Source organism: Curcuma longa, chromosome 4, assembly GCF_044706935.1.
Source record: "Curcuma longa cultivar G26 ecotype Majalengka, Jawa Barat chromosome 4, ITB_CL_G26_1.1, whole genome shotgun sequence".
In the NCBI taxonomy this organism is placed as follows: domain Eukaryota; kingdom Viridiplantae; phylum Streptophyta; class Magnoliopsida; order Zingiberales; family Zingiberaceae; genus Curcuma; species Curcuma longa.
In genome coordinates this window covers 11,959,373-11,984,174 of record NC_133864.1, presented here as the reverse complement: position 1 = coordinate 11,984,174, position 24,802 = coordinate 11,959,373, and the positions used below count along the sequence as shown (strand labels likewise).

The following is a 24,802-nucleotide window of genomic DNA, read 5'->3' as shown; positions in this document are numbered from 1 at the left end:
AATTAGCGCTACTTCAAGACTTGTTAGCCTCCTCGCAGAGTCGACGGGAGGTCCAAATCCCTCTCTACCGAACTCGGAAGATGGCCAAGCCGAAGGTTGCGAGCAGAGGAGAGCAGCAAAGGCTCCGGTCGGCACTACTCGGAGCATGCTTCCTGCTCTCCGTCATCCTCCTCGTGGTCTACACTTGCTACGTCGTCTCCTTCTCCGGCTGTGAGCTCCTTTTTCTCGATCTCCTTCGCGTTAATCAATCTGTTCAATTTCCTCCAAATCTCCGCTGTTTTGGTTGCGCAGTGACCTTCTGGAGCTCAAATCGAGCGGTTCCTCCCGTTGCTGACGCAAATGAAAAGATAACTGAAGATAAGGTAGCAAGTTCCCGTCACGAAGGTAAAGCCTACTTATTGTCACTTAACTTTGAAATCTTTTTTTTGATGGTGACGCAAATTTCTTGGAGAAGCAACCCGAACCTAGTTTCCCCAAAGTTTAAATGTGTCCATCTAGTGGTAGAGTAAGAATCAAAAACCAGCTGTATGCATTCAGATCCATAAATCTATGTCTTGCTAAGAGAAGATATCTTCCTTCTCTGCCACCAGCGCCATATTTTGGTTCTTCTACGCATTCTAGCTTTCACTACTCCTGCAAGTTTCTCAGAATTCTGAAGCTTTCTGTCCTATTCTATTAAAATTTGATAAAGCATTTGTGTATCAAATTGTAATGACTGATTCCAATCTAAGACATAGATTTTTAAATAATGAAAACCTTTCAAAAATGTCTTTCAGTGAAGGACAAAACAGGATGTATTTTAATCAGTTTAAAGTCAGACAGTACTTTTGGATTTCTGCAAATAACATCATTTTTTGTGGTTTTTTCTCTTTGCATTTTTTGGGAATAAGTTTTTCTGATAATATTTGAGTTTCATATGGAAAAGACTAAGGTCAATGACATCCTTCCGTTCTTTTGCATCATTGTAAATCCTGTCCTCTTTTAGAAATTTTTTTTCTTACTGTTAACATCATCTTAACTTTAAACTTCAAGGACTACAGCTCCATGATAGAAGATAAAAAATGAGAGAGTATCGTACCTTAAAATGTCAAGCACCATAAGTTTAAGGGTATCAATGGGTATGGATGATCAATTTACTCCTTGCAGCAAATGCACGAGCACCACCAAATTGTTAACATGATGGATAAATTTTTAATCTCCACTCTAATGTTTATCCAATATTATAGAAAATGTGCTTTTTAATCAAATGAATTGCTCTTCTAGTGAAAGTAGTAGCACTCGTCATAACCTATTGTCCACATAGAGAATCGTTCGTAGTATGTGTTTATGCACATTAGCAGCAAGACTTTCATTGGAATCTGTATTTTCTTAAACTTTTATTCTGATATCATTTCCATTGAAGGTTGAATCAAGTGAAACACTTTAATATGCACCATAGTAGTCTTGCCACAACAGAGAACAAAAACATAAATTATTTCTGCCTTGTGGTAATAAACAATACCAATTCATTCTACAAATAATTGGAGTGAAGGTATAACTTGGAATCATGATATACAATTAACTCATGTTATTTAAACACACTTGGCATCTTTATTCTACAAGCATAGCAATGTGTCCAAGTAGATGTGATACTTGACTTACTGATGCTTTGATTTGCTCTGTAAATTTATTGCAAACTATTTATGAATTATGTTTGGGGACCTATTGGGATGAAATATTACTCCTTTTTGTTGTATCTCTAGTGCTTCTACTTCTAACAAGCATGTCGAATTTTGTAGCAGCAACGCCTTACTTTTCTGTTTACAAATTGTTGATGAAGACCAACAAACAATAAATTCATTTGCCAAAACAAACCAAAGTTAAGATAAAATTGCCATGCCAAGTTATTCTTTTGAAAACTCTCTCTCTGGTAAGTTGGTTAATTTTAGATGCAGCTAGTCTTATTTTTAAGAGAAGGTATGAACCTAAAATTCTAACCTGAAAACTAACAACTGTAGCTAAGCATATCAATTTAACTTCAAGCTAATAAATTTTGTGCAGATGTCACGCACCAAGAAGAGAAATTACCAAGCAATCCTTTTTGTGATTATTCAAACAGAAGAAATGATTATTGTGAAATGAAGGGTGATATTAGGATCCATGGAAACTCTTCCTCCATTTTAGTTGCTATATCCTCTACTAATACTACCAAATTACAAGAATCATGGAAGTTAAAGCCTCATCCTCGGAAAGGAGATACCAGAGCAATGGCTCGTGTCACAGAAATGTCAGTGAAAACTATACCCAGTCACAATGGTCCCATATGTGCCGTACATAACTCAGTTCCAGCAATAATCTTCTCAACTGGCGGTTACATGGGCAACTTTTTTCATGACTTCACTGATATACTTATCCCTATTTTTACAACTTCCCAACAATTCAATGGAGAAGTTCAGTTTCTCATAAGTGAGATTCTTCCATGGTGGAATGAGAAGTACAAAAAGCTGCTACAGCCACTCACTAACTATGAAATCATTGACTTCAACCAGGACCAAACAGTTCGCTGCTATCCTCACGTTATTGTTGGTCTTAAATTCCACAAGGAGATGAGCATTGATCCCTATGCATCCCCTTATGGTCTGTCAACGGTTGACTTTGGACGACATGTCAGGAAATCTCTTGCACTGGAGCGTGATACAGCAATTAAACTAGGACCAGCTCAAGATAAGAAGCCTAGACTTCTTATCATTGCAAGGAAGTTTACAAGAAGATTTGCCAATGCCGATGAAATAGTGAGAAAGGTAGAAGAATATGGCTTTGAACCTGTTGTTGCAGAGGCAAAGTATCATGACGTGGCTGAATTTGCCCAAATAGTTAACTCATGTGATGTAATGCTGGGAGTTCATGGTGCCGGAATAACTAATCTTGTCTTCCTTCCAACTAATGCAGTCGTGATCCAAGTTATTCCCTTGGGTGGATTGGAAGGGATAAGTTGGATTGACTTTGGACTTGGTACCATAAGCATGAAGATGCACTATTTGCAGTATACTATAAGTCTCGAAGAGAGCACACTGACAGAGCAGTATGCGAGAGGTGATCCAGTGCTTTCGGATCAAAAGGAAGCTTACAGAAAACATGGGTGGGCTCAGATGATTGAGTTGTACTTCTTCAAACAAGGCGTGAATCTTGATATGGCAAGGTTTGGCAGTACTTTATTGCATGCTCTTGAACTTCTTCGCCAACAGTAATTATCGGTGCTTCTTCAAAGTTCACTCTGTTAATCTGTTGACAACGGACAATATTATCATTATGATTAGAAGTGCCTAGTTAATTATTTTCAAGTCGATTGAATTCATACGCTATGAAATTCTTTCAGTATACTTCCAGGAATATGCTAGTTTGTTTGCATTTGTGTCAAACTAATAAGGTTCTTAATGCTCATAAAATCAAGTTCCAATGTCATATCTATGCGCTAATTTGATGTCAGATTGCAGGAGATAAAAATGGTTAAATAAATGAGAATTTTCTATGTAAGAACTTTTGGTGTTTGATGAAAAGAGGAAAAGTTTTGCTTGCTTTCTGCATCGATATTGAGACTAAAAATTAGATAAAATTGAAGATCTTTTGATCTCACATTGTATATGCATGATTTTGTTTTAATATTCTGTGAAGTAGGTTTAGTCAAACTATGTTTGTTCTCTTAACTTATCCCTGATCCCTGTGTATATTATTTTATTGTGTTGAAGTAGATTATTGTCAAATTATAACTTCAATTTTAGATAAATTCAAATAACTACCTTATTGGACTGACCTGCCAGTGTTTTTTCAATAACTTAGTGTGAGGCTGTCCTTGATAATAGTGCGTCATTGCTTAAGTTTCTAGATTGAATGAGCAGTTCGTCTATGTCAGTATAGAAGACATTATACAATTCTCTACTCAAAGGTTCGATCCAAATTTTCATTTCTCAGATTGAAACTTCATGTTTGTCGAGATATTAGCTCTGATGGATACTAGCAAACCGACTGATGGGTAGGGTAGGCAGGTTGGTCGAACGAACAACTAGGCAAGTTGAGTGTGTGGAGTAGGTTGATCTGCCTCTTTTAACGGTCTTAACGAATTCCTTATTGGTACATATTTTATTAGATCTGTCCCTTTAACAGTCCCAAATGGATCCCTTACTAAGAGCCCTATCACATGGACAACGGATCCCTTACTAGGAACTTCTATCACATGGATCTGTTCTGATATCACTATTAGATATGATAGAATCCATATATATATATCTATAAAGGTTCCATTTTGGACTCACGCCTTTATGATTTTATTTTTGGATTTTACTTAAAAGGTTTCGTAATAATGAGATATTTTTTATCTTATAATTTCAAGATCTGTATTTTCAATGTAGAATTTTAATTATATTATAACATTAAAATGTTTTTTTTATGTGTGTTTAACAGGGAAATATTCATGAACCATTTTATATAATAGATACTGTATTTTTTTTTCTTGCACTGTTGGATTTTTATTGTAAACTTTTAACAAGATATATTCTTTATACAACAATGAGTAAATATCTATAATAAATGTTTACGTGTCAATTTTTTTATTTCTCCTATTTATTATTTTTATTATGTTATTATACGAGAGCTTTTTTATTTTCCCCTTTTTAATCTTTTATTGCCTTGAGAAACTTTTAATTTTTCATTATTTTTAACGTTTTACGAAAAATTATTGCTTTGATCTTTTGATTCCAACACTAGAATTTATTCACATTTTGTAAAAAAATATTATGGTGTGTTTAATCAATGAGTAAATTAATGAGACATTTCACACTCTAACACATATACTTTGACCAATTCAACGTTTTAAGAAGCATTTTTTTTTAAATACATAAAACTCGGTGGTGAAATAAAAGTTTCCGGAATTATACCCGGATTTCCCAAATTAAAAATCGAACTGAATCGAATCAAATAAATTAAAAATCAAATAAATTAATTTTTTTTAACCAACCGAATCAATCGAATTTTTCAATGAAAATTGAATAAACCAAATTGATATTTTATCAGTTAATTTAATTTTTAACCGAATTAATCAAATTAATTAAATTTTTTAAATATTATAAAAATTTTACTAATTAATTAGGAATTTATAAATTTATTTATTTAAAATTTATAAATTATTTTTTAATTTAAATAATTCAATTTATTTGATTTATTTAATTTAATCGAATAAATAATTTTAAAATTAAAATTGAATCAAATTAATTAAATTAATTAATTTTTTTAAAAAATAATTAAAATTCTGAAATAATCGAATCAAAAATTTTAATTCGATCGATTTATTCGATTTAACTTTTTTTTTTTATTTTTTTTGGCTCATCCCTAATCTCTCCTATTCGGCGACCCCTTTCTCCGTCCGCTTCGTGAGAGGAAGGAAGCGCGACAGAAGCCATGGATTTGCTGAGGCGCGAGCTCGAGAAGAAGAGGAAGAACGTGCAAGCAGACTTTGGCGGCCGTAAGTTCCTCAAGCGCTCCGAGATCGACCAGAAGGCGATGCAAAAGCTTCGCGAGGAGGAGCAGCGGAGCCTTCTCTCCAAATCCCACCGCTCCAACCCTAACACCACCACCGCCACAACCATCTCCTCTTCCTCCGCCGCCGCCTCCTCTACCGCTGACTCCTCTGCCCTCCCCCTGCCCTCGCCTCAGCCGCCGCTGCCTCCAAGAAGCCCCTCGAGATTCTGTCCGAAGAGCAACGCATCGATGATCTCGTCCTCCCCCGCCAGGAAGTCATCCGCCGGCTCCGCATCCTCAAGCAGCCCATCACTCTTTTTGGGGAGGACGACGACGCCCGTCTTGACCGCCTCAAGCTCACGCTCAAATCCGGCGTCCTGGAGATCGACAGCGACATGACGGAGGGTCAGACCAATGATTTTCTTCGAGACATTTATGAACTCCGTAAGCGGCAGAAGTCTGGCTCTGCGTCTTCGTTCTTGCGTGACAGGGCAAAGAGCAAGAGGGATGAAGGGGATAGGTTGGAGAATGATGGGGTCGACGCAGACGTGGATAAAAATCTGAGTGAGGATGGAGGGTCTTCCGGTATGGATACTGACAAGGACCTGAAGCGCATGAAAGCCAAGTTCGAGGATCTCTGCACTGAGGACAAGATTCTTGTTTTCTTCAAGAGGCTGCTGAATGAATGGAACCAGGAACTGGATGAGATGCCAGAGGCAGAGAAAAGAACAGCCAAAGGGAAGTCAATGGTTGCGACTTTTAAGCAGTGCGCTCGTTATCTGAATCCATTGTTCAAGTTCTGCAGGAAGAAGGTATGTCGTTGGTTTTCCAATAATAGCACAATTTGCATCTTGCTCGGTTCCTCTTTGTATATTTGCTGCTGTAAGGAGCTCACTATCCCTTTGGTCTGAACTATACATCTCTTAGATTCTTAATGTTTTGGTTATTTCTTCCTTCTTTGATTCTATTGTTAATACATTATCTGATGCAAATTAGGAATCTTATTTTTATTTTTAAAATTTTCAGACATTTGTTTTTTTTTTTGCAGATTCTTCATTTCAGTAGAATAAATTATTTAAGATAAAATTTTAAATTTGCGATTGTTTTGTTTTATAATAATAGGTTATTTTTCATGGATGTTAAAATTGATACTAGGAAATTTTTTGTGGCTGCCTGGAATAAAAAAAATTTAAATATAGGTCATATTGGATTACTAGGATCAATGAAATCAAAATTGTTAGAAAAAATAGTTCAATATAACAGATGCAAATCATGTTTTATTGAGTACCATAAATTTAACATGTATATAAATAATAAATATTAGACCTGATAAAGTTAGATTAGTAATACATAGTAGATTATAACAATATTTTTAATGACATTATTATCATGATCAAGTTGATAATATCATACTCTTTTTTTATTTGATAAAAAACATATCTTAGAACTATAGTTAATAGTAGATCACTAATATAAATCTATATGTATGATATCCTTAATATCATGTCTATCTGTATGAAAGCAATAAACAACAAATTTCTGCCATTATAATTAATAAAATTAATATGTATTACAACAAATGTTATGATGTTATTTATTAGTATAAATTTAATAATATTGTGTTATTAATATTATTTGATAAATGTAGATTACTATTTAATATTTATTATTGGGCTTAGTCAGAAGAGGAGTCTTGGTGCAATCGTAAAGTTGTTGCCCTGTAACCTTGTGGTCACGGGTTTGAGTCGTGGAAACAAGCTCTTGTAATGCAGGATAAGGCTGCATACATATGATCCAAAATGGTCCGACTCTTCTCCGGGACCCGGCATTGACGGGAGCTTCATGCACTAGGTTGCCTCCTTTATATTCTCTCAATCATCTCATGAAAAGAGATGAGGCATTTGGTTAAGCTTGTGGCAATTCATGATTAGTAGCAAGGATAAATGATCGATCACATGAGCAATCTTGAGTTATGAAGAGGTTGAGAAACCTAAGTTGGAAAGACTCTTGCCATATGCAAGGTTGAGAAACCTAATTCATCCAAGTTTCAACTTATCTCATTCATTTTCGTTCTCAATTTGACCAAATTATAGTCTTTTCTTCCTTATTTTTTAGTTGAATCTAATTCTGTAATTCATTTCTAAGCAATTTCTTTAGATACTATTTTAAATTTCTCAATGATCTTTCTGAGATAATTGATTTCTCAGAAAAGATTGGTTGGCTTTTGCCGATGTCAATCTAACTTGGAATCTTTATTGATATCTATTGATCATGACAACTATGATATTTATTGAATAAATTTCTTTATCATACAATTTTGTTTTTGTTTCTTTCCAAGTTTTTTTCTTCCCATTAGATTGAGAGTTTTACTAAGATTGTATGAAAGAGATACATAATTACATTCTAACTTCAGGAATGAATTTATGCTGAGTAATAATTATTATAAAGTGTATGATAATACAGTAGATTATTTCATTGTATTTATAAACTGGAATTGTCTGATAAACACTTTTAAGAGTTGTCTTGTTCACGTTATTGGGCTATTTTATGTGACTAGTGATATTAATGCTTGTTTATATAACTCACATATTTAGGCAATAGTTTAATTTTTAAATTGGAGATTTGCTACTTTTAAGGAGACATTTGAGCCTCTTCCCTTTCGTGTTGACTTTGTTATAGGTTATACAACTTTAATTTTTGAGCCCGTCCTCATGATCCTCAACAGTATTATTTCTACCCATTAAGATATGATCAATCACAATGTTTTTCTTATTCTTTAAAAGGGGTGAATGAAAAGAAGAGAGGGTCAATGAAGAAAAAGCTATCTCTAAGGATAAGAAGGAACATAAAGATGCATTTTTTTCCTTATTAGAAGCAGAAACAAAAAAAATGCAAAAATTGTGTTCCTTGAAGGTCATTACTTAGATGTTGTTGCAATAATTTCTTACTTTTTAAAAATGGTGTTAAATTCAGACACTGACAATTCACCAGGAGTTGAGTACATTTTTGTAAGGGAGAATGGTGTGATGATCTTTTTAAAACCTTATTTGTTTATTTTGATAGACCCTCCTGTTTAGGAGAATAAGTTAAAAGTAATTTTTTAAATTGATGAGGGGAATAGGGTATATTGGCATACAATCTGATTTTATACTGGCTTGTTTGCAAGTTTGTTTGAATAGACTTGCATTGGAAACATATTCTGACCTTTCTTCTATATCCTAAATGAGTTGTTTAGTTTTAATCCATTCTCTAACCAGTTAGTTGGAGAGGCCTTTTACTTCTTGAATTTTGTAGATTATGATGTTAGATGTTGTGCCTATGGAAATATGAGTCTTTTTGTTTCTTCAATGTTATTTGTAGTCAAATCTAGTTATGTAAGAACGACCTCATGTAATTAATGAAATCCTGGTAAAAATAACCACAATTCATCAAATCCACCTAAGCTGAGTTTACTTGGATGAAAAGATAGGAGGGGGAAGGAGATTTTAAGGAAAGCCTCACAGAAGGAGCATGAATCACTCATATATTTTTATATCACTTTTCCTCTCCGCCTCCTTCCCCTCCTATCTTTCTACCCAAGTAAATTAAGCCCCAGATTTAAGTGAAAGATCGACCTAGAGCAAGGAGAAAGCTCCAAAGTAGTTGCAATGTAGGTGGATTTGTTCATTTCAACCAAGTAAAAATAGTTCTATTATATTAATTATTCAATTCGATGTGGTCATTTGAAAGAATCCTTTGTGCCCCAAATTTTCTAGCTTTGAATATTATAATTGCAAATAGACCTCTAATGATTTAAGATGGATATATTGACTTTCCCAAAGACAAGAGATGAGCTGGTGTAGAGGCTACTCACAAACACTAGATTGCATTTTTTTAAAGATTCTTTTTACCACAGTCGTTTTCTCAAGTCATTTATTTGTTTTTGTTCTTTATATTTATTTTGAACGGTCTGTCCAGTTTGCCTTGATCATTGATGTTCAGTTTTTTTCATCTTTTTTGATCAGATCCATCTCAAGTCCAGCATTTTTCGGATTGTTTTAAATGACGAATAGTGTACGATGTTGGTATGGGGTGTTTTTTTTTCTTCTCTCACCCCATACCCCTCTTGGTTTTTCTTGCACCATCTTAATCTATACCTGCTCCCATTAAGTACAGTTATTAACTATTTCTGTCTCTATGTTAGCTGATCCTAGGTATCATAATTCATTCATTACCCTTCCCTTCTTTTTATCTCTTCGCTTTTAAGTGTACTCATAATAAGAAAAGTATCTTGTGAATTTGCTCCATAACATTGTAGGAGGAAAAGATGGTATGCCTAAGACTCTGTTTCCTAAGATGAAAGAGCTAGGGATGGAAAAAGCAGGTGTTGTAAAACGTGGAAAGTACAACTATTGCCTTGTTTTCTTTGGAGTGAAAAGTTGAAGTGAAAATTTTCTGGAAGGAATTAAATCCTCCGAATCAGCCGAAACCCACCTGGCCAAAATGACCAGAATTTTTTTTGGCATCACTTATCCTATGGGATTGTCTGTGGTTGTTGACCACTTATTCCAAGAGATTTTCTACCCTTCATAGGAAACACATGCTAGGAGTGGAATTTAGAGGACGGTGGCAGTGAAAAATAAAGAAAAGTTGCAGAAGACATCTCATAGGTGAAGCAAATAAGAATTTATTGGATGTGGTGATGAGGAAACAGTGCTCTAACTACTATCCAATTATTAATCATGTCGAAAAGCTTGTCCTTATAAAACAAGAACTGGTATAAACATGAAGCTACAAAACAAAGTCAAATCATGCCAAACAAGGAAATAGTCATATCTTTTCCTAGAAGCTAAGATTTTATAGATCTTACTTATGTATCAATTGAAAGATGGCAAATACTTTCTTTTCTACAAATAGATATAAAAATGAGTTTCTACACTGAATAAACAAGGTACAACTCAAAGCCATGAATCCAAACTTTTTAGTTTGACTAGATGAACTATTACTTACCTGATTTTGCCACTTTTTTGCTTTGGAATTTATTCGTGGATTGAAATGTAGAATTAATGAATCTGAAACCAGCATGTTATATACATAACACTTACCCTTCCATGCTATGCTCTTGTTAAAAGTACTAGGGTAAACAGATAATGTAGTAACTTTAGTTCACATTAGTATTTTATGTTCAAAATTATGCCTAGAGTCCTATACAGAACCACAATTATTTTTCTTCCCAGACTCTACTTGGTATCAGAGCCACCTTTTAGACATATGGTTCCAAGGGTATTCTTTAAAGCGCTGCAACCTCCCCTCTGCATTCCTTCGCTTTCTCCATCCGATTTGATTGGGATATCTCTTATCTACCATAAATCTTATTTTACCTCTTGCCACATCGCCTTAAACAATGACACAAGACCATCGATGACTCTTCTTTTGCTGTCATTGCCAAATTGAAGGCTAAGTCGAAGCCCAAGCCTAAGACCTACTTGAAGATATCTGCTTTGTTTGTCCTTCATGAATTCCAGTACAATCAATGTAGCCAAATGGTCCTCTGAGTGAGATGGAAAAGAATATGCTTTCGCCTTCATTCTTTGACCTTATATACTAGGTAACTTGCCATCCTTCTTAGGTATTTCAATTTGTGGCCACAGGGCAAGTTCACTCTCATGGCTGCGTGTATTCCCTGTTTAATTTAATCTTTTTATTGATTCTTATTGTTACAGAAAAATAAATGCTGGTTTTAGATATGTCATTGCACTGATATAAAGGTTTTTTTACAGGAGCTTCCCAGTGACATTCGTCAAGCATTGTTGGTAGTTGTGAAGTGTTGCATGAAAAGAGATTATCTGGCTGCAATGGATCAGTACATCAAGATGGCAATTGGAAATGCTCCATGGCCAATTGGTGTAACTATGGTTGGCATCCATGAGCGCTCTGCTCGTGAGAAGATCTACACAAATAGCGTGGCTCATGTCATGAATGATGAGACCACCCGTAAATATTTACAGTCTGTTAAGAGGCTTATGACATTTTGCCAACGACGTTATCCAGCAGATCCATCCAAATCAGTAGAGTTCAATAGTTTAGCAAATGGAAGTGATTTACATTCTCTTCTATCTGAGGAAAGACGTACTGGAAATGGATCCTCAGAAGAGAGGCTAAGATTGTTGCCCGCACCAAGGGAATGATTTGACGAGTTCAAATCTGCCACGAACCCTTAATCCGTATCAGATATCCTTTTACATGTATGCCGGTCTTTATTACCATGTCAACTCTTAGTTAATATTGCTGGGTTGAGACAAAATTCTATTTACCTTGATGCATGGCAGACTTTGCAGGGACTTGTCCTTGTCTTCTATTTGTAGCCTTATCATTTGAGTGTAATTGCTTTGAATGGTAATTAAGTGTCATTCGAGGTTGCTAAAATTGTAAAGTTGCTAGATATAGATTTCCTATGGCCATCGGTTTATGCTATAAACATGTATTGTATGTGGTTATAAAAGGTGAATTTGGAATACATATAGAAATTTTCAAAATGAATATCTTTTACTGCTATTATTTAGGAATAATTGTTTTTATTCCTGAATACTTAACTGAGATTTACATTGTGCTTTTGGAGCTATGAGATATTCATTCATGCCTTCACTTTTACATTCTGAGTTTTGTAGGTTTATCAAAGTAACAAGGGCACGTCGCTTCGATGGATTAGAGGAGTGTGTGTATATATGTAGTTACACTTAAGACGATGATGGGTTTGGTGGCATTGGTAGCTTTGTTAAGCCATCTATGAAGAATCATTGTAAGTATTTGGGAATAATAAAAAAGTGCGTATTATAAAAGTCAAACATTTGCCAACTAGTCATGGCAAAAAGTAACTAGAATATAAAGCAACAAAACATGCTTAACAATCATATCTAGTAGATGTACACTAATGAGGAAGGTGCCCCAAAGTTATGATGTAGTGGTAAGATAATATGAAAGGAATTTAAAATATTATGGTTTGATTTTCAATTGGAATATGTTTGGATGTTTAATTTGATGAAAAATTTACGGAGATCGACCTACTAGCCTAATATTGTAGTAGATTTCTTTTGATGATTGATGAAAAAATTTCGTAAGATTGAATGATCATTTTTAAAATTAATTAGTTTAAAAAATTAATAATCAGAGTTATCAAAAATACTAACGAGCAAGATACTAAGCAATAAACAAAAAGAACAATTGATATCATATACCGAGTGTAACCAAAAGTAAAAAAAATAGCACCCGTAATAATCACCTTGTTCAACAAATAACCATAATTGGATAGAAAGGAGCTTAGAATATTTAAGTAAATCAATCAATTAAAATTTGAATTTTAATAGGATAACTATTTTAAATAAATATAAATATAAATTTATTTAGTTGAGAAATAAAAAGATAGAATCGTCTGTTTTTAAACTTAATAAGATCAAATTTGTGACAAATGATGAAACGTTCATCTAGAACGTCTTTTAATATTGGTATTACAGTGATATCATCTACGTATCAACTGACTATATTCGTGCGAGAGCACTTATATTAATAAGATCAAACTTGAATACAAGATCATAAAAAAATATATATATGTGACAATTTAACGGTGATGATAGAGCACCCACCCTTCTTTTTTGCCTGAAAGTGTATATATATAAATATAAATATAAATATAAATATATACATACCATGAAGAAGAGTAAAGTAAGAGAGAGAAATCAAAAGCGACGTGGTCCGAGAAGGAGGTCTTGTCAGCAGCAGCAGCAGCAACAGCAGGGTCTACTGCTGCTGCCTTGCCAGTTACCAACTCACGCACCAGACGAACACGAGAGCCTTGTGAACCGAGGCCGCTTCCTCCTCCTCCTCCTCCTCCGCCGCCGCCGCCGCACTAGATACTTCAACTCCAACCTCCATTTTGCTTCTCTTTGTCTCTTTCCAGTCCCCTCCCCTCCCCTCCCTTCCCCACAACTTTTACTGCACAACTTGTCAGAGAGTTCTTGTTTGTTCTTCCACCACTCACCACTGTGGTATAGATTCTGTGAGCGATTGAGGCGTGCGCCCTTGCTGCGATGGATTTAGGTCCAGCTCGTGGAGGCTTAACCCATCAGATTCTTCCTTTTTTGCTTGGATTGAAAGGGAAAGAGAAGCACTGTTCTTGTGCTTGAATTTCTGCAAAAAATTAAAAAATAATAAAAAAATCGGAGCTTGGTAGATCTTGTGCTCCATACGTCGCCAATGGAAAGCTGCGGTCGTGTCTTCTCCCTTCTTGTGCTCGCTCACCTCGCGCTAACCGGCTTTTCGAGCACCTCCGCGCGGTTAGCCGACGAGGCCACCATGGCGGGCCTCCAGAAGGAGCTTCCCTCTGCGGGATGGGACTCCGGCAGTTCCGACTACTGCTCGTGGCGCGGCGTCGTGTGCAGCGGTGACAACGGCTCCGTCGAGGTGCTCGAGCTGCCCCACCGCAACCTCCAAGGTAACATCTTTCTCGTTTCCAAGCTAACATCTCTCAAGTTCTTGGACCTTTCGAGCAACATGCTCCGCGGACCCATTCCTTGGGCTATCGGGAAGTTGCAGGCGCTCGAGTTCCTTGATCTGTCCATGAACAAGTTTGAGGGCTCGATTCCCCCTTCAATTGGTAGTCTAATTAACCTCAGATCATTGAACCTTTCAAATAATTTTCTTTCGGGTGAAGTACCTGATGATTTGAGAAGCCTAGAGAGATTGCAGGATCTGCTTCTTTCTGGGAACAAGCTCAGTGGTTCCCTTCCCCGATGGGTGGGCGATCTCGGCGATCTGAGGGTGCTCTCGGCCTACGAGAATAGCTTTGTTGGTGTTATTCCCGAACGCCTGGGCTTGATCTCCCAACTAAAGGTTCTCAATTTGCATTCCAATCAACTTGAAGGAGGGATTCCTGACAACATCTTCCGGTCAGGGACCTTGGAAGTGTTGGTGCTGACAATGAACAAATTGAACAGCAGCCTCCCTGAGTCGATTGGTAACTGTAAACATCTCTCGAATTTTCGTGTTGGGAATAACAATCTCATCGGGAGCATTCCTGTTTCGATCGGCAATATGAGTAGCCTTACATACTTCGAGGCTGACGACAATCATCTCTCTGGTGAGATTGCTCCAGAGTTTGCGCAATGCTCCAATCTCACTCTTGTAAACTTGGCCTATAATGGTTTTACTGGGACTGTTCCTGACCAGCTTGGGGAGCTCAAGAACCTGCAAGAATTCATCGTCTCCGGCAACAACCTCGAGGGCAAATTTCCCAGGTCAATGCTGAGGTGCAGGAACCTCAGCAAACTTGATCTCAGCTACAACCATTTCAATGGAAGCTTGCCTGAGGATCTTTGCGACACATCGAGATTGCAATTCTTGCATCTGGATCACAACTTCATCAGTGGGGAGATCCCTCAAGGAATTGGAAATTGTAACAGGCTACTTGAGCTACAGATTGGGAGTAACTATCTCTCCGGTGCCATCCCGGCTGAGATTGGTAAAATAAAAAACTTGCAAATTGCTCTCAATATCAGCTTCAACCATCTCCAAGGGCAAATTCCTCGGGAATTGGGTAAACTCGATAAGCTGGTGGCTTTGGATATGTCCAACAATCAACTTTCTGGATACATTCCAACAGATCTCAAAGGTATGCTAAGTTTAATCGAGGTCAATTTCTCAAACAATCAGCTAAGTGGCCAAATACCACTTTTTGGACCCTTTCAGAAGAGTCCTCAGTCAAGCTTCCTAGGAAATGAAAGGCTGTGTGGCGATCCGCTGACTTCGGATTGTGGCACTCTTTTTGGTTCAGACTATACTTCAGATCGCCACAAGGTTTCGTATAAGGTAATTCTTGCTGTAGTTGGTTCCGGTTTAACTGTCTTCGTTATGGTATCAGTTGTTGTGGGCTTCTTTATGTTAAGAGAGAAACAAGAGATGGATGCCAAGGCAAATAAAGTTGCAGGAGATATAGTTATGACTCATCCAGAGATAGCAGCTGGAAATGTGTTTGTCGAGAGTTTGCGACAAGCGATAGACTTTGTTAGTATTGTCAAAGCAACGCTGGATGATTCGAACAAGGTAAGCAGTGGCACGTTCAGCACTATGTACAAAGCTGTCATGCCTTCGGGGCTAGTAGTTTCAGTGAGTAGGCTGAAATCTGTAGACAAAACTGTGACTCACCATCAGAACAAAATGATCAGAGAGCTTGAGAGGTTCGGCAACCTCTGTCATGCCAATTTGATGCGGCCTATTGGCTATGTCATCTACGAGGACGTTGCACTCTTGCTTCATCATCATATGCCGAATGGAACATTAGCCAATCTTCTTCATGATACAGTGGAATCTGAGTATGAGCCCAACTGGCCAAGAAGGTTTTTTATTGCAGCTGGAGTTGCTGAAGGATTAGCTTTTCTTCATCATGTTGCAATTATTCATTTGGATATTTCTTCGAGTAACATACTTCTCGATTCACATTTTAATCCATTGATCAGGGAGAGTGAGATAGCAATGCTTTTGGACCCGTCAAAAGGAACTGCAAGCATCAGTGCATTGGCAGGATCCTTTGGTTACATACCTCCTGGTCGGTAATTTAAGAAGTGCATTCTTTTCATTTTACTTCAGTACGATTGCATGGAACTGATGCATTGCTGCATTTGTTTTGTTTCTTCCTTTTCTATCAGAATACGCCTATACAATGCAAGTTACTGTATCTGGAAATGTTTATAGTTTCGGAGTGGTGTTGCTTGAGATCTTAACATCCAAGTTACCAGTTGATGAGATCTTCGGCGAGGGCATTGATCTGGTCAAATGGGTTCATAGTGCATCTGAGCGAGGTGAGACCCCAGAACAGATTATGGATGCAAGACTCAGTACATACTCATTCGCTTGGAGGAAACAAATGCTAGCAGTTTTAAAGATCGCGATGCTCTGCACTGATAAGACACCGGCAAACCGTCCAAAGATGAAGAAGGTAATTGAGATGCTACTCGAATCAAAAGATAACTAGAGGATGTTTCGATAGATGGCTGCTCTTCCGCCGTGCTACGGAGATACAAAGCATTTTGAACATAGCTAGAACGATCATTGAACATGCCAAATATCACTTCTATGAAGTGGTATTTACGATTATCACTTTGATCGGCGAGATAAGAGAAAAGTAGTAAGTTTGAATGATGAACTGTTGGTGCTTAAGAGTGAGTTTCACTTGATTCGAATTGCCATTTAACGGCCCCCCTCAAGCTGTTTCTGATGTACCTTTCTGTGCATTACAGTAGTGAACTCGACATGCTTTTGTGAGAGCTGATCTTGTAATGTTGAAAGACCCCTTAAGCTACTTGTCTTGGGTGTCACATGAAATTCTTTGCTTCATCTTTTTCCTTTTTTAAGCTTCAATTCATTATCGAGATATTGTATTAAAATGATGGCATGATATTGAAATAATGGTTGAAACTTTAGTACCCCTGCTATTATTTTCCTCTTCATGTTAGAATGAATTAGGGTTTTAAAATTGGAAGTCCAAATAAATAGAAAAGGAAGGGAGAAAGTATGCATAGTCAAAAAGTGTGGGTTGGCATTGTTTCCACTTTATTAAGCTTTGAGGAATGGTGGGATAAGAATGTGGACCAGATGTTGTCGTCTAAAAGGCATATCCAGACACACTCAGAGGCAATTACTTGTTTGACCTTTTGGTACAAAACATACATTATTGTTGGCACACACCATTTCCATGTGAATCAATAATCACAAGGGTTGTCCTTCCTTTTACATCTTAAAATAAATTTGTTAGGGCAGTGCTTTATCTACTTGGAGGGGAATAATCATCTCTGCCCTAAAATTAATTGTCAACTTGTGCACTATAATTTTAAATTGATCAAAGGGTGTAATGAACATCTCTTTTATACATTTAAAGATGTAATGGAGCTTGTTAGCAATCTTTGTGTAATACGCAATAAAACACTATTGTTCCCAATGAGTGCCACCTAACAATTTTTTTTTTCATCTCTATAACTATATAGATGATGCGAGTCTCTAAAAAAAAAAATGATAATCCCAGTTATCTCTCTTCATGTGTTTTATGTGCATTTCTGTCTCTTCCACTCTATCCATTAGACACTGATGATCTAGAGGCATGAATGATTGCATTCCTCAAGTAATGAAGAGCCTCTACATGGTGGCTCTCCATTAGACACGAGGAGTAATATTTAAGATAAAAGTGACTGAATTCGACCAAGATATTTTGATATACATATATAGTAAAAAGTTATATTAGTAATAGAACATTGATAGGGCTCTAGCTCTCAACTACAGGCTCTCGTTTAATGGAATAGAACATTTACCTATAACACTAGAAGTAGAGTAAGCCTTAGGACAGCAAGGTTGTAGCATACTGGGAGAATTCTACAATTGTAAGGTTAAGGGACGAGGAACTCTCACATAAGGGGTTCTCTTATGCCAATTTACACAGATGCTTTAACGACTTATATACCAGCAAAGTTCACACACAAATTTAGCTTGTAATTAAGTGCAGAGTCTCTTGATGAACACAGACAGTCTGAGAAGAAAGATGCACACAAGTACTACATCACAAACAGATTAGGTGATAGTTGATAGCCGCCAAACGAGTTTGAAGGTTCAGTTATTGAGATTTCCTCTTCCTCCGTTTGTCCTCCGATTTCTCGGATGCATTTTTCATCTGTACGATAAAACATTTTTTAAAAAAATAAAAATGAAATCTCCACAAAACTCAAGCAACTTATCAAAACTCAACTTACCATGATGACGAGAATACGGACGAAAACAGCAACAAAATCTGTAAAGAGGGTAAGCGCATGTTTCACGTAGTCCAATTCTCCGCGATAGGCTCTCTCCAAAATCTCTTGGGTGTCATATATCATGTATCCAATGAAAATTAACAGCCCAAGGTAAAGCTGGAAAGACAATCAAATTTAAATTAAATTAAATAGGTCAAACACGTGGTGAAGGCCTTCCACAATTCACTTGTTTTTCTACTGAAAAGTAAAGCTTACCTCGATCTTGAACCCAGCAGTGGATTGACCAAAGATGGAACCAGCCAACTGCAACCATACGAGGATGGAAAGGCCAGAAGACAGCAATCCACCCAAGTAAAGATATTCTCTCCTCTTGGCGAGGAGGGCAGCTCCTGAGAAACACGCAAATGCGATGGCAGTCCCTACAAAGGCAGTGACAAGTATACTGCAACAAATATCAACCATCAGTAATCGATGTAACCCAACGCCCAAATGAAACTAGCTATGCCTCGCCAAAAAAATAATGCAACACACAACTAATGCAACTTTAACCTCCATAGCTGCCTTAGGGATTGAAAATATTTAGACAGCAAGATTGCTCGTTAAATTGTTAAAAGTCCATCCTTGTGCCTCAGAAGGAAAGGAATGGGCAGAGGTCCATCCTTGTGCCTCGGAAGGAAAGGAATGGGGAGAGGAGGAGCAGAAGGAATGGAATATAAATGAGAATTACATGCTTCATGTGAACCAGAAGAACCTCACACCATAATTCACACATCATGATTTATGATCGAAGGATATAAAAGGAATCATACTAAAATCAATTGCATGTTTGACGCTGATGAAAGTTTGCCAACTAATTAATAGCCTGTTTCGATGATTCACACGGAGCAGAGATGGTATTTCCATTAGTGGAGATCAATACACAGGACAAAACAAGGTTCGGCTACACAACAAAACCTAGAGCTCTATCATGACCAAATATCCAGAGCATAAAACAAATGATGTCGGAGAGAACACTTTTGAAATGCAAACTCATCATTGCACTTCAATGCTCCATCAGTAAAATAAATTTATCTTTGCAATTGCTCAAAATATACAAGTGTCATAGTTTGAGGCTTAAGTTGAACAATACATGCAGCTACTCCTAAAAACATCATGAAAAGGTAATCAAACAATGAAACATGTAGATTTATCTAAAAGGGCAGCCCGATGCACGAAGCTCCCGCCATGCGGGGTTCGGGGAAAGGATCCATTGTACGCAGTCTTACCTTGCCTTTGGCAAGAGGCTGTTTCCAGGATTTGAACCCGTGACCTCTAGGTCACATGGCAGCAACCTTACCGTTGCGCCAAGGCTCCCCTTCAAACATGTAGATTTATCTATTAATTTAAAATTCAAATCCTCTTTAATTATCACCACTCCTATCTCCTCCTTCACAACTGTTCTTCCTTCTAGAATTAAGGTGGCAAGTTTTTCTTTTTTTCACTTAGGAGAAGCAAAAGCTAGGCTGCTGAATCTCTAAGAACCATCAGAGCTTTCATGTTCTCATTTTAAGACATGGCTACCAATGTTGTTGATTCTTCTCCAACAATATTAGAAACAAGCTAATTTCACCTCTAATAGCCATGGTCAAGTGTACTTGCACGAGTTGAATCAATATTTAAAGAAAATGCCATCTATGTGCCTTTACCAGTTATTCCACTGATTATATCTATTTCACTTAGGTTTATTTCACAACAAGTTTTATAACATGAATACACAAATTCCAAAGGTGATAATATAAGTGACTAACTGCGTAGAATCATGCTAACAGTGTTTTGTTTCTTCTCAGATAGGAGAAAGCTAGGTCATTGCATATCTTGGGTCATCATCAAAACTTATATGAGAGACGAAACAAACACCAAGGACAATCATTTGAATGCCTATACCCATTATTCAACCTGTAGCAACCTATACAACGCACATAATTGATGTAGCGGGATCCCGGAAGGGTGTGCTTACAGAGATCATAGTTTTTGACTCGAGAGGAATTTTGAGAAGTACTAGGGGCTAAATCGAAGCTCGTTCAAAAATTTACAATTGGTTACCGGGTGGAATCCATAACAGCCTAGTTTCAGGCCCAAACGATCATTTAAGGCCTTTTCAGAGGCTCAGAAGATTTTTTTTCTCCTTTTTTTGTTCTCCTTTTTGTTTTTATTTTTCAAGTTTAGGGATATTTTCATCTTTTATAGGGGTTAGGGTTTGAGTCTATTTAAATATCTATTTAGTTGTTTTTGAGGGATTTTTTAATCGATAATAGTTTCGGCCACGTCGTTCTTTTTTCCCAAACGACGAGTTTAATTATCTATTTTCTGGTATTCTACTGAATCAACAAAGTTTAGAATATTATTTCCGACATTCATATTTGAATCAACAAATTCAATAGTTTTCGTTGCATCAGTTGGTATCAATATCGACTGATCTTGTGGAATCATATCACCAAGAAGATAGTAATGCGTCGACAACGCTTTGATCATGATATGAACAACGATTTCAAGAGATGGTTAACAGACGGTTTGACCTGGTTGTGGATTAGCTAACAAAGAGGATGACAGCGATGTTGGGAATCTTGAATAGAGGCAATATAATCCAATGCAATAACAATCACCGGACAAACTCTGAGGAAGAGGACGTTTTTGACGAGGCTGCTCCCTGTAGGCGTCACGGAGCATCTAATAAATTTGCTTGCGACTTCGGACTCCGACCGGAAGATAAGTCCATCCCCATGTCCACCTCCAAAACTGAGACAGTAGGACTATGAGGAGAATCCTACTCTATGGGATCCTCCCGGAGTACGACAAGATCCAAATAGATTCCAACCTCAACGAACAACCCCTTTGTCAATGACAACGAAACTGGCATCTTCAACGATTATGTCTTCGTTAGTGTCTTGGGATTGTCGAATTTGTCTTCTCATGGTCGTTCTACTACTTCATCGCTGACATCCTTGGACGTCATATGGCCTCACAGATTCCACTACAAAGACCGTGTCAACTGTGCCTATCTATGATAAATTGGTATAGGATGACGAAGTATGAGGATGTTTTTTCTGCCATTTTGTCAAGATCCAGACATGTTTCAACACCTCTATTTGCGGATCTTCATCAAAACTTTCAAAAACAAATGCTAGAGTCCAAGGGCAGGAGTGATGGAAGATCTTTAGAGAAGGAACAAAATATCTCAGAGTTTGATGAGCTGATTTTAGGATTCGATAGGAACAATCTGCTGAAAGACAAGAAAACACTAGAGGCTAGACACCAAAAGCCAGATGCCCCAGCAACTACACTAGCTACAAGTAAGGCAGAATATCCCTTCGTTGTTTTGGAGTCTATATCTATCAGCATACTCATCATCTGGGCTATTTTCTGACCCTTTAAAAAACATGGGAAGGCCTGTAAGTTCACAAAGCATGCATTCTACTAGTAAGAGGATCTTTGCTGACAACAATGCTTTTGATGGAACCTCAAAGTAAGTAACTTCATCTTCAGACAAAATAGATGAGAAACACAAGGAGAGGAGTTTTTCAAATGATTTCTAGACTAAACGCTCTAGTTATGATGAATCAAGAACAGAACCATGTCACCACTCTTTCAGTTTTGTATTTGACAACATCATGCCAAAGGTGGAAATCAAAAAATTTAATGACTTGCACAACCCCATTGATAGATGTGGTCCTAATATAGACATGTATGAAAGAAATACTATAAGAGTTCTCACTAATGCAAACTTGTTCGCTCCTTTACCTGTTCCTAAAGCTCCTAGGTTAGATGGTGGCTTGGATTTTGTAGATTCTGATAACCCTACTCTAAACTCAAGGATGAGTTATTTTCAACCTAAGGCGATTGATGCAACGAGATCCCCAAAGGATTTGCTTGTAGAGACCATAATTGTTGACTCAGGATGAATTCGAGACGTACTAGGTAACAAATCAAAGTTCGTTCAGAGATCTATGATTAATCACCAGGTGAAACCCATAACAATCCAATTTCGGACCCAACAGATCGTTTAAGATCTTTTCAAAGGCTCAAAAGACTTTTTCTCCTTTTTTGTTTCTCCTTTTTGTTATTATTTTTAGAATTTAGAGTTTAAGGTTTAGGGGTATTTTTGTCTTTTGCAGGGTTAAGGTTTGCGTCTATTTAAAAAGCTGGTTAGTTGTTTTTGAGGGTTTTTTTTATCAATAGAGTTTCGGTGATGCCATTCTCTTTTCCCAAAGAACGAGTTAGGTTGTCTATTTTCTAATATTCTGTTGAATCAACAAGGTTTAAAAGATTATTTTCGACATTTGTATTCAATAGTTTCTGCTCATCAATAATTCAAAAGATCAAATATCAATATTCACATTTCAAAGAAGATATCTTGAACTTGTCTAGCAATTTATCAGATATAAGTAAACTTGCTGCATACAAAGCAAAAGATTTCTTGAAAGAAAAAAAGAATCATCAGGCTACATAAACTAACAAATAAAAAACAGTACCTGTTGTCGAACTCAATGGCACGCTCAATCAGAGGGCCAATGGAAGCCCCCTCGAAAACAGATGCTGCCATCAGAAGCCCAAACCTCTTCTTCTGTTGCAAGAAAGAAGAGATGAACAAAAGGGAAAAAAGCATCTATCTTCTCTGCAGCAGATGATCACGAAGAAGAACAAACCTCTTCATATGGGGGCATGGAAAGCAGCCACATGATGCTAACAAAGCAACCAATCATCGTCAAAAATCCGCCAACGTTCATCAAAATGTGGAGATAAGCTCCAGCCGCTGATGCCGCGAGCGCGCAACATAGCGTCAAGTAAACCTGGATCACAACCCCAATCGAGAAGTCAGAAAACAGATAATAATTTACAGCAAGAACTAGAGCAAACCCTGAGAAACAAGAAAAGGGGGAAAGGTGGGGAAGAAACGGAAAATCACCAAATTAATTCGATCAAAAGACACACAACCGATCTTTAAGCCAACAATCAAATAAGGGGTAAAAGATGAAAAAATAAAAGAGGCATCGATCCGTACCAGCATCATATGGTTTTGAACATTCGAAGGGATCTGACCAAAATTCTTAAAGGAATTCCGAGTCCATCCGCCGTAGGACTGAGATCGGGATTGGAAGAACGCATCCATCTCTCTCTCTCTCTCTCTCTCCTATCCTATCTGAACAAGGAAAACAGATCGAAGTCTCCGGGCGAGGAGAGAAGGCTTGTTCTCCTTCGCCCTTTATACGCCATTGATTGCCATGATTAAACGTTGGTTTCTTCTGGGAGCGTCTCGGGGGTTCGTGCGACCGCTGGGTCAATAAACATACACCGTCGGATCACGAGCCGATCGGGTACCAGGAAAGCTACACCGTCAGATCGGATGAGATCGAGGCGGTGGAAGAGTTCGTGACGTGTTTCCGTCTGTTGACTTTTATTCATCGATCGATGACGCGGTTCTACCAATGGAATTGATGAATTTGGAGAGGCGGGACCCTCGAAATTTCCGCGTGATTGTGATCTACCGATCGAGAATTTTTTTATTCTTAAACTATCTTTTTGTCATTCAACCGATTTAATAATATCTTTAAAATACATAAACCATATTCCACGAAGTGGGTGAGAGAGGACACATCTTGTAAGAATAATCTACTCAATTAATGTATTAACATAGCACCCTCAAGTTTCCTATTCATTTTTTAAATATATATTATAAAAAAATAGATATCAAAATTCTATATGTTATACTACGTGATCCCGTGCAAGATCAAGGGGTGAAAAAACTCAGCAAAAATAATAATATGTGATCTAGTACGGGATCCAATCCAATCCAAGATCAATTTGATGTCGAACTTCCTTCAAATTGAAGTTTGATAACTTGACTTTGCTTTCAAAACGCTGAGGAATAAAAAGATCCATCCAACAAAGGTCTAAAAAAGATTTAAAAATGAGATTAGAAGGGAGACTTAAGACAAACTTTGACAAAATCCTTCTGATGTTTAAATCAAATATAAAAAAAATATAGAGAGAATGAATGGAGAAAAAATAGAGTAGATCAGGGTTATGAAATTATTTGTTTTGATACTGGAATCGGTTACCTTTATAAAAGAGAAAGGATGATTTTGATTTCCAAAAGATGCATTCTTTCAATTTTTTTTTTAGAGACACCTCTTTTGATGATTAATATCTCAACGGATATATCATTGGTGAATACTGAATAACACTTTAACCACCATTGAGTCAAATCTCAATTTGATCAGACCATAGACTAAATTGATTTGAGATCTCCTTTTAGAGAACACTTTGATAGGACCCGAGCTCATCTTGATTGAAACGTAAGCTCGGCTTGACTTAATCTAAACTCGTCTTAATTTTGACTTCCCTAGCTAACTTGATTATGCCACATCAGTATGATCCCCAAAACCTAATCCACGAGGAGCATAATCAAACTTGTAACTAAGTACTTTCATCCCCTTCTCCTTTATCTCATTCTCTGTCACATATGCACGTGAAAACCCCACAAGATTAGATGGTAGGATGGTGGTCTA

At 37.2% G+C, this 24,802-nt stretch overlaps 4 protein-coding genes across 4 annotated transcripts; 3 read left to right on the top strand and 1 right to left on the bottom strand.

Annotated features, from left to right (window-relative positions):
- Positions 1-44: 44 nt before the first annotated feature.
- LOC141828654 (alpha-1,3-arabinosyltransferase XAT2-like) lies at positions 45-3,441 on the top strand. Its single transcript, XM_074716110.1, has 3 exons — positions 45-210; positions 292-384; positions 2,041-3,441. The coding sequence occupies exons 1-3, from the start codon at positions 81-83 to the stop codon at positions 3,225-3,227; spliced, it is 1,410 nt and encodes a 469-aa protein (XP_074572211.1). The 5' UTR covers positions 45-80; the 3' UTR covers positions 3,228-3,441.
- Positions 3,442-5,384: 1,943 nt separating this feature from the next.
- LOC141825964 (uncharacterized) lies at positions 5,385-11,986 on the top strand. Its single transcript, XM_074713229.1, is given in 3 exon segments — positions 5,385-5,670; positions 5,673-6,302; positions 11,250-11,986. Coding segments are annotated over 3 exon segments (1,278 nt in total). The 5' UTR covers positions 5,385-5,430; the 3' UTR covers positions 11,658-11,986.
- A 1,305-nt stretch (positions 11,987-13,291) lies between these two features.
- LOC141827431 (leucine-rich repeat receptor-like tyrosine-protein kinase PXC3) lies at positions 13,292-16,859 on the top strand. The gene is made up of 2 exons (XM_074714674.1): positions 13,292-16,066; positions 16,167-16,859. Exons 1-2 carry the CDS (start codon positions 13,720-13,722, stop codon positions 16,490-16,492), a joined length of 2,673 nt encoding a protein of 890 aa, XP_074570775.1. The 5' UTR covers positions 13,292-13,719; the 3' UTR covers positions 16,493-16,859.
- A 1,120-nt stretch (positions 16,860-17,979) lies between these two features.
- LOC141828458 (bax inhibitor 1-like) lies at positions 17,980-23,447 on the bottom strand. The gene is made up of 6 exons (XM_074715891.1): positions 23,296-23,447; positions 22,940-23,083; positions 22,766-22,857; positions 18,513-18,699; positions 18,258-18,413; positions 17,980-18,178 (listed from the first exon to the last, which is right to left on the bottom strand). The coding sequence occupies exons 1-6, from the start codon at positions 23,401-23,403 to the stop codon at positions 18,122-18,124; spliced, it is 744 nt and encodes a 247-aa protein (XP_074571992.1). The 5' UTR covers positions 23,404-23,447; the 3' UTR covers positions 17,980-18,121.
- Between the last annotated feature and the right edge of the window lie 1,355 nt (positions 23,448-24,802).

Coding starts and splice junctions, on each gene's coding strand:
- LOC141828654 (XM_074716110.1), top strand. CDS start 81: ATGGCCAAGCCGAAGGTTGCGAGCAGAGGAGAGCAGCAAAGGCTCCGG. Junction 211..291: donor CGTCGTCTCCTTCTCCGGCT/GTGAGCTCCTTT, acceptor TTGGTTGCGCAG/TGACCTTCTGGAGCTCAAAT. Junction 385..2,040: donor AGCAAGTTCCCGTCACGAAG/GTAAAGCCTACT, acceptor AATTTTGTGCAG/ATGTCACGCACCAAGAAGAG.
- LOC141827431 (XM_074714674.1), top strand. CDS start 13,720: ATGGAAAGCTGCGGTCGTGTCTTCTCCCTTCTTGTGCTCGCTCACCTC. Junction 16,067..16,166: donor CTTTGGTTACATACCTCCTG/GTCGGTAATTTA, acceptor CTTTTCTATCAG/AATACGCCTATACAATGCAA.
- LOC141828458 (XM_074715891.1), bottom strand. CDS start 23,403: ATGGATGCGTTCTTCCAATCCCGATCTCAGTCCTACGGCGGATGGACT. Junction 23,084..23,295: donor TTCAAAACCATATGATGCTG/GTACGGATCGAT, acceptor GTTGTGATCCAG/GTTTACTTGACGCTATGTTG. Junction 18,700..22,765: donor GCCATTGAGTTCGACAACAG/GTACTGTTTTTT, acceptor TATTTGTTGCAG/TATACTTGTCACTGCCTTTG.